General features: G+C 56.0%; 1 protein-coding gene across 4 annotated transcripts in view; it reads right to left on the bottom strand.

Moving 5' to 3' along the window:
• PSD4 (pleckstrin and Sec7 domain containing 4) overlaps nucleotides 1-17,510 on the bottom strand; it is a 38,085-nt gene that overhangs the window by 5,989 nt on the left and 14,586 nt on the right. For all 4 annotated transcript variants that reach the window (XM_059079082.2, XM_067007241.1, XM_067007240.1 and 1 more), the window contains 11 exons: nucleotides 10,179-11,264; nucleotides 8,713-8,838; nucleotides 8,346-8,424; nucleotides 7,491-7,860; nucleotides 3,387-3,563; nucleotides 2,858-2,938; nucleotides 2,610-2,722; nucleotides 2,338-2,396; nucleotides 2,098-2,187; nucleotides 996-1,039; nucleotides 459-619 (listed from right to left, as the gene is read on the bottom strand). In XM_059079082.2, the coding sequence (XP_058935065.1) occupies nucleotides 459-619; nucleotides 996-1,039; nucleotides 2,098-2,187; nucleotides 2,338-2,396; nucleotides 2,610-2,722; nucleotides 2,858-2,938; nucleotides 3,387-3,563; nucleotides 7,491-7,860; nucleotides 8,346-8,424; nucleotides 8,713-8,838; nucleotides 10,179-11,153 (2,275 nt within the window). In that variant the 5' untranslated portion in view covers nucleotides 11,154-11,264. The remainder of the gene's footprint in view (nucleotides 1-458; nucleotides 620-995; nucleotides 1,040-2,097; nucleotides 2,188-2,337; nucleotides 2,397-2,609; nucleotides 2,723-2,857; nucleotides 2,939-3,386; nucleotides 3,564-7,490; nucleotides 7,861-8,345; nucleotides 8,425-8,712; nucleotides 8,839-10,178; nucleotides 11,265-17,510) is intronic.

Genomic DNA, 17,510 nt, shown 5'->3' with positions numbered 1-17,510 from the left:
CCTCTTCCCCAACTACAAATCACCAGACCCTCTTTTCCTCCAAGGCTCCGCTCAGAGACCACTGCGCCCCCAGAAGCCTTAACTATCCGGGCCCCCACGTTCCACCCCACAACAGAAACAGAAACCTTGCCCTCCTCCACACCCCATACTCGAGGGAGGCCTCCTTACACCACGCAGCTCTTTCTTCCTTTTATCCCAGACACTGGTGTGCTTGTCTAATTCCCACCTTAGCACGGGGGTTCGGGGGTGGGGGGGGTCCCTAGGTCTGTCTTGTCTCTGCACTCCTCCCCACCCCCCAGCACGTTACACAGACCCCGGTTCACGGTCAGCACTGAGGAAGGAACATGGGCTGCCCGTGCCAGTCTTCTCTGCACGGTGTCCCTGCGCACGGCACTTGCGCACACACCCCCGCTCACGGGCAGACAGGCGCCCCCGCGTGGCAGCAGGCAGACACTCACTCTTCTTGCCGTCCGCATCCTGATGCATCTTCCGAGCCAGGATGCCCTGCTTGTAGGTGGGCACCGTGGGGTCCTGGACCAGCTGGAGGAAGGGGTTGCTCATCTTACCAGCCGGGGGAGGCGGCCGGGCCTTCTCGGGCCTGGCTGCGTCCTCTTCATCCCTGGACGACAGAGAATCCGGCTGGGGGTGCTGACCGGCCAGAGGCCATCAGGAGGTGCCCACCACCACCACCTCAGGACCCCCATCCTCTCTCTCCTGCTGGGCAGTCACACCTCAGGACCCCCACCCCCGGAGAAGTCCTCCTCCAAAGGCAACCCCTCACTCCCTACCATCCCCATACCCTCGCCACCTCTGGCTCCTCGAGGTGTTTCCTGGCCCACTGCACCTTCTTCTGAGACCGGCCCGCTGCCTCGCCTCCGGCTCCACCCACGCAGAGGGGAGCACAGTCCAGGGGCCCAACTGCTCCAACTCAGGTGGGTGGGTGGGTGGAGGGGGGGCAGGGGAGAGGGAGGGGAGGCAGGATGGGTCTCACTTACACGGCCCACTCGAGCTTCTCACTGCGGATAGACCAGTAGAGGGCCTGGAACAGAAACACACAGGTGGGCCCGGGAGCCTCGGGCCGTGGGGCGCACGTTCTGTCTGGCAGAGGTTGGACGGGCATGCTGCAGCCTGCCGCCTCCACCCCGATGCAGCTGCCCTTCTGCCCCGAGCAGGAAGCAGCCCACGCATCCACGCAGCCATGCACACACGCAGCAATGTACGGGGCATCTGCCATGTGCCAAGCACTGTGCCGGGAGCTAGAGACACAAGGGTGATCAAAGCAATCCTCATCCTTACTTGAGCTTAGCGAGGCCTGAACTAGTTCCCTTGAAGGGGAAACGAATCACCCACGTACCATCCTGCCCAGAGGGATCTGATGCAACAGGAACAGCTGACTACAGGGGCAATCAGTGTAGTATGGTGAGTGAATGAATAAACGAGGTGCTGTGACTTCGAAATGATATGACCAAGAGTACTCATATCCACGTGGCTGGCTGGCTTTTGTAGCCCTGGCCACGCCTAGTGGGCCACCAGGCACCTAGTAAGTGTTCAATTAACGTTCACTGACTAGACAAGAGAATAAATGCTCTAATTGCTCAGGAGAGCAGACTGTGGACCAGACCCTGGCCTAAGCAGTTGTGGTGACAGCCCTGTAACATGGTCACTCGCCCTGGAGGAACTCGCCTTGGCCAAGGAGTGAGCTGCCCCAGACTAGAATCCAAACCCTGGAACCTCTGGCTCCCGAATCTTAGCTCTAGACTTTTACCACTTGAAGCTCTGCCCTGAGAACCAAAAACCAGTGCTTCTCAGACTTCACAGGCCTCAGAATCACCCAGAAGCATGACAGAACATTGTAGGGGCCCAGCCTGAGATTCTGATTCAGTAGGTCCAGGGCGGGGGGGGCCTGTGAATTCACACAAGCTAATAAGTTCCAAGGTGATACTGATACTGCTGGCCCGGGGCCCACACTTTGAGTTTCCTTCAGTAAGGAAGGCCTGTCCCCTCAAGGATGTTGAGAGGCAAAGCCAGGCGTGAGCTCACGTTCCCCTTGGGACAAAGAGCCAAGGCTCCAGGCCCCGAGCAGCCCCCGTGCCGTACCTTGAGCAGCTCCTTGGGGAAGTTCCCACCGTCCCGCAGGCCGTTCAGGTTGGTTATGAATTCCTGGCAGCTCATGCTTTTCCTGATGTTCTGTGGCCATGTGGAGAGGGGGGTCGCTGGCACACATGCCCCACCCCAACAGAAAGACCCCCGGCCAGCTACTCCGAACCGTCCCCAGGGCCCTCCCTGACCCCATCCCAGGCCTCGGTTCCCCTTTTCCAGGAACCCCCGGGCTCTCACCTGTCCGTGCAGGTCCGTGTTAAGGAGCATGATGGCACAGGTCAAGGTGTGCACGCAGTCTGCCCCCCCACCGAAGAGAAAGCTCGTTGGAACTGGGACTCCTGCATTTCCTCTGCTCACCCTGGGCAGGGTGACCCCCAAATGCTTCTGGGCCCCCAGAGCCCCCCAGACACACTCCCACCAGCCACCACCCAGTGAACCCCCAAGCAGACTGGGGGCACTTGCCTGCCACCCTTCTCCCCGGTCCCCCCAGAGGCCCGGCGTCTCCCTACCTACTGAGGCGAAGAGCCCAGGGTTGCAGTGATAGAAGCGCTTGGAGAACTGGTGGAGGATCCGTTCCCGCTCCTGGGTCTCCCCACTGAGCACCAGGGCGTGCAGGAAGGCCCTGGAAGGAGGGCCAGAGTCCAGGCAGAGCCCAGCAGCCCCAGAGCTCAGGGCCAAGCAGATGGCAGCCCTGCTGGCAGCGCCACTGCTCCCCACCACCCCGCCCTCCTCCCCAGAGGAGGCCCCCAGGTGTTACCGGAGCGCGCGGTCCAGGCTCTGGCCTCCAAAGTGGAAGAAGGACAGGTACTTCTCGGCCACCATCCTGCTGAAGTCGTTGCTGTGGAGGGAAAGAGGGGATGAAGCCTGCTTTGGGGTTCTGGACTGGGGGCCCCGGGGCCTGCACATATCCTGGGGCCTGACGGGGGCTGGGGGGGGGTGAGATCAAGGGAAAGGCACAGCCAGGCTGGACCCTAGTTCCCAAGAAGGCACCGGCACCCATCCGACGCTGCGTGGGAGGGACATGGGTTTGGGGTGGCGGAGGCAGGTCGCCGGGGCCGGCGGCTCGAAGCGAGGGTCGAGGGTGACACAGGTGTGACTGAGAGGAAGAGGCAGGCATGGCAAGGGTCTGAGGGCAAAGGGGAGAGGGGTGCCGTGGACGGGACAGGAATGAAGGCTTGAGAGGCCAGTGGGCGGGCTGGAGGGACACAGGCGGGCAGGGAGCCCACTGGCTACTCCTCTCCTTCCTGACTCGACCTCCGGCCTTGCTCAGGTTCAAAGCCCCTTACTTCTTCTGCAGGTAAGCGGCCACTTCGGACTTCCGGAAGCCCTCCAGGCGATAGAGGCGGGAGGCCAAGTTCCAGGCCCCCTTGTCGGTCCTGACGCCATTCTCCAGCTTGCCTCCAGCTGGTGGCCTTTGGCCTTCCTCTGGGGGCTGCGCTTGGGGCATGGGGCTCTCAGGAAGCCTGCGAAAGTCCATCAGTGACCTCAGACTCCCACTTGGGATGGACACAGAAGGGCTCGGGGTCAAGCGTCCTTGAGGTCAGTCGTAGGGGTGGGTGTGCTCAGAGCCCACGCCCGGAGCTCAGGGCCTCATGTGGCCGGGGAAGAGCCGGACCGGGGCCTCCCCCAGGGAAGAGACAGGGTCACAGCCTGCCTGGCCTGACCTGGGCACCAGGGGGACCCAGCGAGGGCGGTATTCACACAAAGCTCGCAAGGGCTGGAGCCGAGCTTGGTGGCCGCACTTCCTAAGGTAAACCACAGGGATGTCCTGAGCCTAGTCCACCTCAGCTGGCAGCTGCAGCCCTTTGAAGGCCCCAGTGGTGTTTAGTCCGTCCCAAGGAGGGGTGCGAATACCTCCCCAAATGTCAGCAGCCACTTGTGTCCCTCACCTGTCCTGCCCTCCCCATCATGCCTCCTTGCCCCCCCTTCCCCTCCCCCGGCTCCAGCCTCCAGCCTTCACTCTTTTTTTTTTTTTTTTTTCCTCCGGTACGCGGGCCTGTCACTGTTGTGGCCTCTCCCGCTGCAGAGCGCAGGCTCCGGACGCGCAGGCGCAGCGGCCACGGCTCACGGGCCCAGCCGCTCCGCGGCACGTGGGATCCTCCCGGACCGGGGCACGAACCCGCGTCCCCTGCATCGGCAGGCGGACTCTCAACCACTGCGCCACCAGGGAAGCCCAAGCCTTCACTCTCAGATCTGGAGCCAAGGAAGGTGCGAGGATGAAGCAAGAATGGAAAGCGAGACCAGCTTTAGGAATGGTGACAGCTGGGGCTGCCACAGGTGGTTTCCAACCCCTGCCTTCCTGCATCGGCAGCCCTGTGGGATAGAAGGGGGCCTTCCAGCAGGGGCTTTGGATGGTGCCCTACAGAGGGTGCACAGGCCCCAGCAACCCTCACGGTAGACTCAGAGAACACTCAGAATCTCAGAAGTCACCCAGCCCAATCTCTACCTGACTCTTACGTTTTCCCTGCAACACTGCAACCAGGTATTGGGGTATCCTCATTAGTGGAATAGTCATTATCCAGGTTACTGCAGCTAGGGAGTTGTACAGATAAGCAAAACTTATCACAGTGTGAAAATGTTCACCGACAGACTACCCACTTATAAAATTCAACTGCCCTTCAGCCCTCGACAGCCCTTTCCACAAATGTACGTCTCTGCCCCCAACTGGGTCAGCGTCTTTGCTGGTAACTTCTGCTTCCTGAGGCTCATCCACATCCAACAAGGCAGGGCAAACATAATGGAAGCCAACTGAAAAGAGAAATTACAAATCTCGCCAAAAAGGATTTTATGAAGGCCATGAAAGGGATGCTGGAAGATTCCAGGGATCACCTGGGAAGCCACTGACAAGTGAGGAATGGGAAGAGGTAGTCCAGTGAACTGAAGAGGAGAAAATAACAATAATGACACGCTTGTCACATCTAAAGAGAACTACTTAGATTATCAGCTGACGAAGCCCTCAAATACTTTTACAAAAATGACCTAGTCAGTGAGTGTTGTTACTAAAATAATATCTAGATGGGAAGGCACTTTGAGGAAAAAAACCCCACAGGGCAAATGTAAATTGTTATGGAATTGTATACTTTAAATGGATAGATTGTATAGTATGTGGACTATATCTTAATAAAGCTGATATAAAATAAAATAAAAATAAAATAAAATAAAATAGGACTTCCCTGGTGGTCCAGTGGTTAAGACTCCACACTTCCACTGCAGGCGGCATAGGTTCGATCCCTGGTTGGGGAAGTTCCACATGCCACCTCAGTGTGGCCGAAAATAAAAAAATAAAATAAAATGATAAATTAAATAGACCCTTATGACCTCACTGTGAAAGTTAAGGATGAATGAAAGACATCTCATTGGGCCACCAAATTAGGCCAGAAAAAGTAATCTCCTATAGTGTATTAAATATGAGATTAAATAAATTTACTTACGTAATATTTAGTGCCATTTACCAAGAAAAGCATCAGTTAAACCTTTTTTCATTATTTACTATGAAAGTATGGTTCTCATTTTAGGTGGATTTACTTTTATTTGGGGTTGAATGAACTTTAATTTTTGGTATCATGAACCGTCTCTTTTTAGACACCTAGAGACTCTTCTGATTACTCTGAACTTCTTCAGGGACAGTGTAGCTTTCCAGCTGCAGAAGAAAGAGGCTTCTTTGGTTTCTGGCACTGCCTGAGGTTCACCCACCCAATGACTTCGAGATGGGAGTGGAGTTAACCTTCCAGTTAGTCCAACACTAGGTCCACAGCCTGAACCATCACTAGCTTCCCCTGGTCTCTTTCATATGACCCCTATTTGGCCAACAAAACCCCTTCCCCATGTAGAGATCCTAGGGGCTGACAGCCTTCACGCAGCATCCTTGGGGCAGGCGGACATCTAGGATGGTTTTCCAGTTGGACTATTCCTACCCCTGGTCACAGTTCTAGGGTTACTTAGTCCTGCTACGGACCCCAAGATCCACCATTCCTTTGGTCCCAGTCAAACCTCTCCTTGCTGCTCCAGCTTCCCCTGAGATCCGAGTCAGCACCCTGGGCCTCCCAGACACATCCTCAAACTCAAAGCGGCATGTAAACCCCACATCACAAGCTCTGACCTTCCCTCTCCCCAGACCTGCCTAGCATGACCCCCATTTTTCTGGGCACGTGGCCTTGGTCAGGTCAGGTTCACTGCATACCCCCCGGTCCTCTCCTGGTGTCCAGCCGTGGACACATCTTCCTGGCTCTACCTCGACACATTCAAGTCCTGCCCCACGTGTATGACTGTCTGCTCTTTGGTTTCTTGTGCCACCAAACTCCAGTCATATAATTCTGGCTTAATAGATATTAGTATGTTAAGTCCCAATGTGCTTTTCTCACGTCACCTGACTCCAGTCAGAATAGCCATCATCAAAAAATCTACACACACCAAATGCTGGAGAGGGTGTGGAGAAAAAGGAACCCTCCTACACTGTAGTGGGAATGTAAATTGGTGCAGCTGCTAAGGAGAACAGTATGGAGGTTCCTTAAAAAATGAGAGTTAACGTATGATCCAGCAATACCACTCCTGGGCATATACCCAGAGAAAACTATAATTTGAAAAGATACATGCACGCCAATGTTCACAGCAGCACTATTTACAATAGCCAGGACATGAAAACAACCTAAATGTCCATCGACAGATGAATGGATAAAGAAGATGTGGTATGTATGTATACACACACACAAACACACACACACACACAATGGAGTATTACTCGGCCATAAAAAAAGAATGAAATAATGCCATTTGCAGCAATATGGATGGACCTAGAGATTATCATACTAAGTGAAGTAAGCCAGACAGAGAAAGACAAATATCATATGCTATCACTTATATGTGGAATCTAAAAAAAAAAAAAAGGATACAAATGAACTTATTTCCAAAACAGAAAGTGATTCACAGGCATAGAAAACCAACTTGTGATTACCAAAGGGGAAAAGGGGTGGGAGGAGGGATACATTAGGAGGTTGGGATGAACAGATACGCACGACTGTATATAAAATAGATAAACAACAAGGACCTACTGTATAGCACGGGGAACTATACTCAATATTTTGTAAGAACCTATATGGGAAAAGAATCACACCGGGTATTCTTTTTTTTTTTTTTTCCGGTATGCGGGCCTCACACTGTTGTGGCCTCTCCCGTTGCGGAGCGCAGGCTCCAGAAGCACAGGCTCAGCGGCCACGGCTCATGGGCCCAGCCGCTCCGCGGCATGTGGGATCTTCCCGGACCCGGGCACGAACCCGTGTGCCCTGCATTGGCAGGCGGATTCTCAACCACTGCGCCACCAGGGAAGCCCCACACCGGGTATTCTTAAATGCCTGCATAATTAGGAGGCAGAGGGTGGTTAGAAGGACACTCACCCTTCTGTAGAAGTCAAGAGAACGTCAGGCTGGCTGGCTCCAGCCTCAGCAGTCCTGGCTGGGCCTTCACTCTTTACTTCCTTCCCTGGGCTTGGGGCCTCTCCTGCCTTCTCTTTCTCCAGCGAACTTGGCTCTGCCCCATCCGTCTCCAGGAATGAAGGGTTTGAAGTATCTAGCATCCACGTGGGAAGAACGCCGCCCGGGTGGTGGCTCCAGAGCTGCGGGCTGCCTTCCTGGGAGGACAGGGGGCTGGGGCCTCTGGCCTCAGACTCAGGGCTGCTCGGCTCCGGCGAAGAGCCTGGGCTCCCCCAGGGGCCAGGGGACACGGTGCAAGGAGCAGACTCCCGGGCGCACTCCGCGTGCCTGTCACCTGAGGAAGAGTGTAGAGTGAAGCTGGCACGGGACGAGGGGCAGGCTGAGGGCCAAGGGGCAGAGCCAGGGAACAGCCCGGGCTGGCGTCCCCCGCAGCTCCCCCATCCCAGGGCTCCTCCCCGGAGCTGCACATTCTGTCCCTTGTCGGGCAGTGACCCACCACACGTAGGGACAGCGGGCAGACGACTCCCAGGACTTCAGCCCCAAGGCAACCGGGGTTTCAGGGCTCGCTAAACCACTGAGACCCAGGCATCCAAAAGGCTGGGACTTTTGTACATTTCTTCATTTGCTCTATGAGATGAGTATCTTAAAACCCACTGTACTGATGAAGTCACAGAGGCAGGATTTAAACCCAAGTCTGTCCGGCTCCAACAAAAAACAAGGGGACTCCTTAATGACCCCCCTGGAGAATACCCTCTGTCCCCACTCCGGATTCCAAAGCCTCCAACCACCCAATTTCCCAGACCCCATATTGGATCTCACCTGTGTCCTGGGGGCGAAGAGGCCCCTGGGGCCAGGAAGGAACGTCCTTGGTCTGCCAGCCCTCGGGACTTGGCAGAGCCTGTTGAGAGAGACACAGATGCATCTGTGAGCCCTGGAGGCACTGAGAGGTGAAGCGGGCAGTGAAGGCACGGGGGAGGAGAGGGACCATGAGTATTCAGGGCCACCCCCCCCCACTGCTGTCCTCCGACCCAGACCTCACACCCTGGTCTGGGCCTCAGTTCAGAAGTGGCACCCCAGATGGGACCCACATCCTAGGGGTGCTGGTGCCGAGCCCTGGAAATCACTGGCTTCACGTTCCCTCTTTACAGATGGAAAAGTTGAGGCCCAGAGAGGGGAAGTGACTTGCCCAAGGTTGCACAGGATATGTGGCAGGGCCGGCATCAGATCCCACACGTCCTGTTTCCCAGGTCAATGCTTCGTCCACACAGGACGCTGCTGACGGGACAGGGGCAAGACTGTCTCCCAGAGGGGTCTAAGGAAGAAAAGGAGATGAGAGAGGTTTGCCCAAGGGAAACTGCTCCCAGGGCCCTCCTGACACCGTTCCAGCCTTAGGGCCTCATCCATGCTCGCTGACTTCTAGTCTTCTCTGCTCTGTCTGCTCCGATGGCCCTGTCTCATGCAGCATCTGCCCAAGGAGGGGCTGTGCTGTAGAGAGGGTGGCAGCCCCCAGGCACTGGGCTGGGCCCTGCCATCCCAGATAAGCGCAAACGGCCAGCTCCCAGGACAGGGCTCCCAGGCCTCCCTCTGAGGACTCCAGGGGCCCTGGAGCAACCAGGCCCCAGAATGCACATCACAGGACACAGGCACAGCTGCCCTGCACAGGGACCCCAGCCTGTGGGTGGAGGGGCCTGGGCAGTGTCAGCAGCTCCTCTGGTCTCGGGGTCAGCTGAGAGAGCTGCTCTGGTTATGAGCTCTTCCCCGTTGTTCCCTGGCACCACAGAGATTAGAAAGTTACAGCCCTCTCTGCCATCTTGAGTTTCCTTATCTCTTAAGCAGAGGCCTCCCTGGGAAAAATCTGCTCACATAAATTGTCCCTACAACTTGTGCTAGTTGATATCAAGACCTCTGCCATTGTCACGTGGGCCTGATCGGGTGACACTGGATGCACTGAAAGATGGTGAGCTAAAAGTAACCAAATGCTGAAATCTCTCCCCAAAAGAGAGGACTCTTTTTTTTTTTCTTTGCGGTACGCGGGCCTCTCACTGTTGCGGCCTCTCCTGCCGTGGAGCACAGGCTCCGGACGCGCAGGCCCAGCGGCCACGGCTCACGGGCCCAGCCGCTCCGCGGCATGTGGGATCCTCCCGGACCGGGGCACAAACCCGTGTCCCCTGCATCGGCAGGCGGACTCCCAACCACTGCGCCACCAGGGAAGCCCAAGAGAGGACGCTTAAAGCAGACATCTCCCCACCAGGGGCAGAGGTCACCCCAGCAGGCTGACCCCTGCCCTGTTACAGTTGGGAATGTCTTCGAGGTGGGAGGTGGAGAGCCCGAGATTGGCCTGGAACACGCCACAACCGGAGGAGCTGTTTGTTCTCCAAATGTGTCCACGCGCAGCCCCTTGGAGCTGGCGAGATGGGAGACATCTGTGCCTTAACAGTAATTGCCATCATGTTCAGTTGACATCATGGCACCCGTACAATTTCCTCTAATTCTGACGGCCACACTGGGCCTGCCTTTCTGCTCTATTGCTCCAGGATCCGCAAAGGCCCCAGCACCTGGGAAGAGAGTGCTGGGCCTGGTGACCACAGAGGAAGGCCCTTCCTTCCGTGTCCCCGTGCACAGCCTGGGGTTGGTTCCCAGGGCTCTGCTTACCTCACTCTCCTCCTGGCCGGGAGGTGCTGCGGGAGCCCCCTCAGTGGTGCCCACCGCAGCCCAGGAGGAGGACTGCGGCCTGCAGGTGGGTACAAGGAACGGAGGCATGGCGTGCCCGCTGGAATCCACTGCGCTGTCCCCCAGATCTGGCTCCCTGCCCAGCTCCCACGGCACGCTGCCTCCTGGGGGTGAGGGCTCCAGGGTCTGCGGGCTCTGGGGCCCCATCCTCACATCTGCGCAGGGATCTGAGGACCCCCAGGAAAAGCGCGCTTCAGACACACTGGGGACCGAGGAAGGGCTCTCCAGGAAGAGGGGGTTGTCAAAGAATATGCTCTCCTCCTCGGGACCCCACTCCGGGGACGAGTCTGGCGCGCCCTCCCTCGGCCATGCCGGGTTCCAGTTCTCCCCTTCAGGCCCGCTGCTATCTTCCCCCGAGGGCTCGCGCACGTCCACGGGTGGGCTGCGGTGGAGGCCTGAGTCCCGGGGTCCCACGGGGCTGGAGGGGAAAGCGGGGAGGTTGGGAGACGCCGTGGGGAGGCAGCATCTCAGCTCAGCTCTGATCTCTTCCGTCTTCTCTAGCTCCTCCTCCAGGTCCAGGACACACATCTGGGCCTGTAGGATGCCCGCCCAGAACACCACCTGGGTGGACGTGCTCTGGCTCTGCCTTGGGCTCCCCAGAGGACGGCTGTCCCGGGGCGACCCAGGGGATGCTGCTTTCTGGCCTGCCCCTTCCTGGGAAGAGCCGCTCCCCGGGTGCGTGGGCTCTGGGCTGCAGCCCCTGGGATGAACATCTCGCCTCGTGGAATCAGGAGGGTCAGAGGCCCAGGTCTGCTCCCCGCAAGGTTCGAGAGGGTCAGGGCGGCCGCGCGTCTCCCTCAGGTGTGCTTCTGGGTGGAGCTGCATGCGGTCTCCCAAACAGATGTCGAGAAATTCCATGGGTTTGGGGTGTTCACAGAGTCCGTCGTCACCCATCATCCACAGAGGGCAAGCTGCACAGGAGTCCCCAGAAGCATCCGCCTTCACAAGCCCACTGTGTAGATTAGAGGTAGCACCGGCCAGGGGGGTGACTGGGACCCCACATCTACCCTGGAAGTACCCAAAGCAAAGGCAGGTTAGCACTGGGCTCCCAGCCCCTGGAAGCACATGTCCAGTGAGTTACACGTGGTTTCGAGTGCCTGCCACATCCACAGCCCGGGCCAAGGGCCGCTGCCCTCCGCAGCCCCGTGCGGCACCCGCCCCAAAGACACTAGTGTGTTGGCTGAGGGTGGCCCGAGAGGCTGAGCTGAAAGAGGTGAACTGGGCAAGCCAGACCCCTCCTTGGGGAACCTGGATTGGAGGATGTCAAGGCTAAGAGCGTTGATGGCAGGAGCATAAGGTGGAAATGTCTCAAAATAGCGGGAAAGCAGCAGCAAACCAAAAAAAGGATGGGGAAAGCAACGTACGTGGGAGCCAAAGAGACACGGACTAGAGGTGAGGGGAATGGGACAGACTCGAGGGAGGGGCAGGCAGCCAGGGATGAAAGGCCACAGCTGCTCATTTCCACTTCCCAAGGCTCCTGTCCTTGGGGCCTGCATCCTCACCACAGCTCACTGGCCGGTTCTCAGTTACAGCCACGCAGCCTGGCTCAGGAGGAAGCTCAGCCCGGGCTGCTGCAGGAGGATGTTCCGGCCCACGGGGCAGACCTGCTGCACGGGGAGGAGACTGCTGCCTTCTGGGGAGCGGGAACCTGGGGCCGCCCCACACCTGCTCAGAGCTGCCCGGCGCGTGGGCCACCCTGGCACTCTGAGCCGGACCCAATCAGATGCAGCCAAGGATTCTCATGGGGCATTTTCTAGAAGCATGCATCTCCATTCCCTGCACGTGGCCCCCCGGTTACAGGGCTTTCGGGGTGGCCCTGCTTCTTCAGAACAACTGGCTTGTTCTGATCTTGTGGACACTGTGAAACTCATAACTCAACCTGTTTTGCCTCGGTACTGGCCCTCAGGAAGTGTAGGTTAAGTCCGCAGGCCCTATGCACGCACTTCCTGTATTAAGCGCACCCTGGACCATGTCGCAGCTTTTATTTTCCCGTTGCCTCACTTTCCTCACTCGCGTATCTCTATTTTGAGGACTGTGCGTACGTGTAAGCCATTCTGAAATATTTGGGGGAACAAAAGCACACACACGTGTGCGCGCGCGCGCGCGCGCGCGCACACACACACACACACACACACACACACACACACCTGCTCCTGACCTGTAACCATGCGTAACTTCCTGATACTCCCACCTACTTCACGGCCCCCCACGAGACACTCAATCAATGGGAACACTCAGAGCCGGGAAACAAAGGCTGGGTGGGGTCTCTCTGTTTAAGGTCACCAAGAAAGCTCGGCCGGGCGCTGTTCCTTCTTTCAGGAGGTGCCCAAGAAAAATGAGAAAGGACCCACACAAATTTCAGTTTCGAATTCCCCCTGAAAGCATCCTCCCAAAAGTCTCTCAAAGGGTAAGCTGGGACGAAGTGAGAGAGTGGATGGACATATATACGCTACCAAATGTAAAATAGATAGCTAGTGGGAAGCAGCCGCCTAGCACAGGGAGATCAGCCCCGTGCTTTGTCACCACCTAGAGCGGTGGGATAGGGAGGGTGGGAGGGAGATGCAAGAGGGAAGAGATATGGGGATATATGTGTATGTATAGCTGATTCGCTTTGTTACGCAGCAGAAACTAACACACCATTGTAAAGCAATTATACTCCAATAAACATGTTAAAAAATAAAAGTCTCTCAAAACCAGAATCCCTTTCTGGGCTTTTACTGCTCCCTCTGTCCCAACCCCCATATTCCTCACTGTGAGCATAGCAAGAATCTGTCATTGCTTAATTGGGGCCTCAGGATTCTGAAGCTTTAGCCCCCAGGAAGGGCCCATCTACCACTGAGATCTCAGCTGGCCTCCCCAATAGACTGGGACTTCCCAAGAGGTGGGGCCGTTTCTTACTTTTAATCTTGTATTTGATGCCCTGAAGCCAATAGATTTGAACCCTGCTCCTCCTATGGGTCTCCAACTCCTTTAGCTCAGCCTCAGTCATCATTCGAGGCTCTTTCTCTCCACCCCAGGGGAGAGCCCTGCTATAGTCCTATCACCAAGAGGGAGGGAGGGAGTGCACCCAGAACCCATTGTCTATACTCGGGCAAGCCCTCTGGATCCAACCTCCCTCCCAGGCCTGCCTGGAAGAATGACCAAATGTGAGTAAGGAGGTGAGACACTACCCCCCCCCCACCCCACCGCAGGCTTCTCAAGCAACCATCTCTTAGGGTACAGGAAACTCTGGGAAGGCAGCTCCATTTAGGAGATGGTATAGGCAAGGTGCCGGAAAGCACCTACTTTACAGGCACCTGAACACGAGGCATCTTCACCTCCCTTCTCAGACCCCTTGACCCTCCCTCCCTGCCAAGACCTAGTCTATTTGTGACTAGCTGGCTCCCCTCTGGAAACACCCCACCCCGTCCTCCCTCCTCCACACATTCTATCCGATGTGTGCCTGCCTTAGGAGCCTCACAGCATTCCGCCCAAATGACATCAACTCCCCTCCTCTCATCAGTGAATCACTTAACAGGAAAGTTCAAATGCCAATAATGGGAATGGGAAATGGCGGGCAGTGGCTGGTGGAAAGGGTGCCCTGCAATTTTTAACAAGATAGGAGTCCCACACATCCCTCTTTGCCAATAGGTCCTTATAAATAAATATGTATATGAAACAAAGCAGCCATACAGGTAAATGTTAATGGCCATGCTAGACATAAACGAGGATTGAATTGGCCTTCCCAGAAGAAATGGGGTCTTCCTCCATGGATTCAAAGGGAAAGGAAAATCAGAGAAGCTGTAGCAGCTTTCCAGAGACCAAAGAGAAGACAACAGATGTCTGGGGCCTGAGGGGAACTGAAGGACCCAAGGGAGGTGAGGTGGGGACTTGCGGGGGAAGCAGGGACAGACAGATCCAGCACGGGGTGGGGAAAGAGGTAGGTCTGTATGCCATCCCTCTCTCTCTTATTTCAGAGCATTTACTCCACAGTGTAATTTCTAGTGTGTTAAGCCACGTGGTTCTAGCTTGCCTTCCCTTCCCAAAATGTAATCGCCAAGAAGGAGGTTCTTTGCGCTCCTTGCTACTGCTGTCTCGCTGTGGAAATAGTGACCGACAATCGCTTTAGTGACCAATTGTGTTATACCCACTCCAACTTCAAAGTTCTGATGGTATATCGTTAGCCTCTAGTTCTAGTGGTTGGAAAGTTGAGGGTTAGTGTTGACTTGAGAAGCTCAGGACCACCCACGAGACACACCTGGGGTTACAGAGGCTGGTGGCGGGGGGCCTGGGTCCAGGCAGGCAGACAGGTCCACATGGGTGCACATGGCCTCTCAGTAGAGTTATCACATTTAGCAAGTAAACAATAGAGGATGCCTAATATTGGGGACATATTTATACTGAAAACGGACTCATTATTTATCTGAAATTCAAATTCAGCTCTGCGTTCTGTCTTGTACCTGACAACCCAACCCTATGTCAAGAGTGCCCCGCCCCTGCGGTGTAGCACTCATCCAGCTCATGCTTTGCAGCCCCAGACTCAGTCTTGTGAGCTCAGTTCCACGAGTGAGACACGTGGTGACATCGCCTGCCTACTAATAAGGAAACAAGGTTCAGAGAGCCTCAGAAATGTGCCCAGGTAGCTCAGCTGGTGGGTGGGGACGCTGGGATCCGAACCCAGGTCTGTAGCTCCCTTAAGCAGCATTCTCTCTTCCCACCCATAAATCAATTCTTTTGGGCATTCAGGGATTGAAGGAAGCATGAATTTCTTCTGATGCGGAGTCACTTTAATTCACCTGTTTCCCCCACTGTTCAGGGCAGGGCCTGTCTGACTCAGAGGTGGCACTCCAGAAATGTTTGTGAAAATAAGAGGAAAGATGGAGAGATGGAGGGATGGATGGGTGGATGGACGGATGGATGGGTGGGTGGGTGGGTGGATGGACGGATGGACGGGTGGGTGGGTGGATGGACGGATGGACGGATGGGTGGGTGGGTAGATGGGTGGATGGATGGGTGGGTGGGTAGATGGGTGGATGGATGGGTGGGTGGGTGGGTGGATGGATGGATGGATGGATGGGTGGGTGGGTGAGTGGATGGATGGGTGGATGGGTGGATGGAAGTGTGGAAGGAGGGATGGAGGGATAGTTGGATGGATAGATGGATGGAGGGGGTGGATGAATAGATGGGTAGGTGGATAGATGGATGGATGGGTGGATGGATGGACGGATGGGTGGGTGGGTGTGTGGATGGATGGATGGGTGGGTGTGTGGATGGATGGATGGATGAAAGGATGGATGGATGAATGGTGGGTGGAAGGATGGATGGATGGGTGGGTGGGTGGATGGGTGGGTGGGTGGATGGATGGATGGGTGGATGGATGGACGGATGGGTGGGTGGGTGTGTGGATGGATGGATGGGTGGGTGTGTGGATGGATGGATGGATGGATGGATGGATGGATGGATGGATGAATGGTGGGTGGAAGGATGGATGGATGGGTGGGTGGGTGGATGGGTGGGTGTGTGGATGGATGGATGGATGGAGGGAGGGATGGAGGGAGGGAGGGAGGGATAGTTGGATGGATAGATGGATGGAGGGCGTGGATGAATAGATGGGTAGGTGGATGGGTGGATGGATCCTCAGAAAGCCCCCTCCTCAACAACCTTACTACAGTACTGGGGAGACTGAGGCTTGGAGAAGGAGATTTAGCCTCATTATGACATGAAGACTTCCCCCTGAGGGCCAGTCTGGCCATGAGCCAATCGCACCTTCCTTCCAGGAAGCCCAGAACCCTTAGAGCAGAGGTTTTCCAGAGGTGGCTCCTGACAGGAGAGCCCAGCAGCCAAAATGCTCATCTGGGTTCTGGCTCTGAGGCAGTAGCTGGACAGAGAGAAGGAGACTTCAGGCCCCGTTCAACCACCTTGTCTGTGCTCTCCACTAGAAATGCGAGTTTAAGAAGTTTCCCTTTCTCTCTCTCTCTCTCTCTCTCTCTCTCTCTCACACACACACACACACACACACACACACACACTCTCAGAGGAACTGGGGAGCAGAGCCTAGGTCTCCTGTTTCTAGCATTTTCTTGGTTTACCTTTTTTTTTTTTTCACCCTTGATGCTTAGTGATATGGCTTTTGAAATCCCTCAGGCATCTTAACCAGAACAAGGAGGGAGAAAGTGTCTGCCACAGGCTTCTTAGGTAGGCTTTGTTATCTCTGACATGAGTAGTCCTTCATTTTTCTAAGCATGTGATGGCTCAGGAAGAGAAAACTTTTAAGGAAAAGTTCTCAGAGAAGTGCGATGGCTCGTTGGAATCCAAAGAAACGCTTTGAGTCCAGAAGCCAGTGAGAGGAAATATTAGGGAGGAAGCTGAGAGGCGGTGGGGGAGAGAACAAGTGCTCCACTAGGCAGCGCCCAGGGCTCCTGTCTTTTTTTTTTTTTTTTTTTTTTTTTTTTTTTTTTTTCGATACGCGGGCCTCTCACTGTTGTGGCCTCTCCTGTTGCGGAGCACAGGCTCCGGACGCGCAGGCTCAGCGGCCATGGCTCACGGGCCCAGCCGCTCCGCGGCATGTGGGATCTTCCCGGACCGGGGCATGAACCCGTGTCTCCTGCATCGGCAGGCGGACTCTCAACCACTGCGCCACCAGGGAAGCCCCCAGGGCTCCTGTCTTGAACGCAGTAACCTCTTCAGGGGCTGAGCCTGCATTAGCTGATGGGCGGTAAAGGACACAGAAATCCATGGCTGGGGGACCAGGGGGACATAAGTCCCTCCCATCACCACCCGAAACCCCCCCCTGGGCTTCAAGGCAAGGTCTTTTTGATCTTAGGGCAGGAAGGAGCCCAGACGGCACCTGGATCATCCCTTTGAGAGTGGGTTTGCTTTCCACCCCCGGCTTAGGCACAGAGCCTGTGCTCTGAGGTGCTGAAGGCCATGGGAGGCCGGGGGAGAGCCTGCCTGAGTGCGAAAGGTGACAGCGTGAATGTCCTGCATCCGGCCCCCACTAGCCCTACACCTGGAGGCTCACAGACTAGACTCAAATCCTAGCTACAACGGACAAGCCATGTGACTCTTGTCCAAAACTTCACCTGGTTCCTTGCCTGTGAAAGAAGGAAAGAAGATGGATAAAGCTACCTGAGAGGTTTGCTAGACAATGGGAGGGGGTCTGAGTGCTAATGCTGGGCCCGGCCCTTGGGAGGTGCTCAGAAACACTATGTCTTGCTCAGACTAACTTGGCTTGCAGCCAAACCAACCACCCTCCCTGACAGCACGGACTCAGTC

This window comes from Kogia breviceps, chromosome 11 (assembly GCF_026419965.1).
Source record: "Kogia breviceps isolate mKogBre1 chromosome 11, mKogBre1 haplotype 1, whole genome shotgun sequence".
NCBI lineage: Eukaryota > Metazoa > Chordata > Mammalia > Artiodactyla > Physeteridae > Kogia > Kogia breviceps.
Note: the sequence above shows the minus strand (reverse complement) of the source record. Positions and strands in the feature narration are given on the sequence as shown.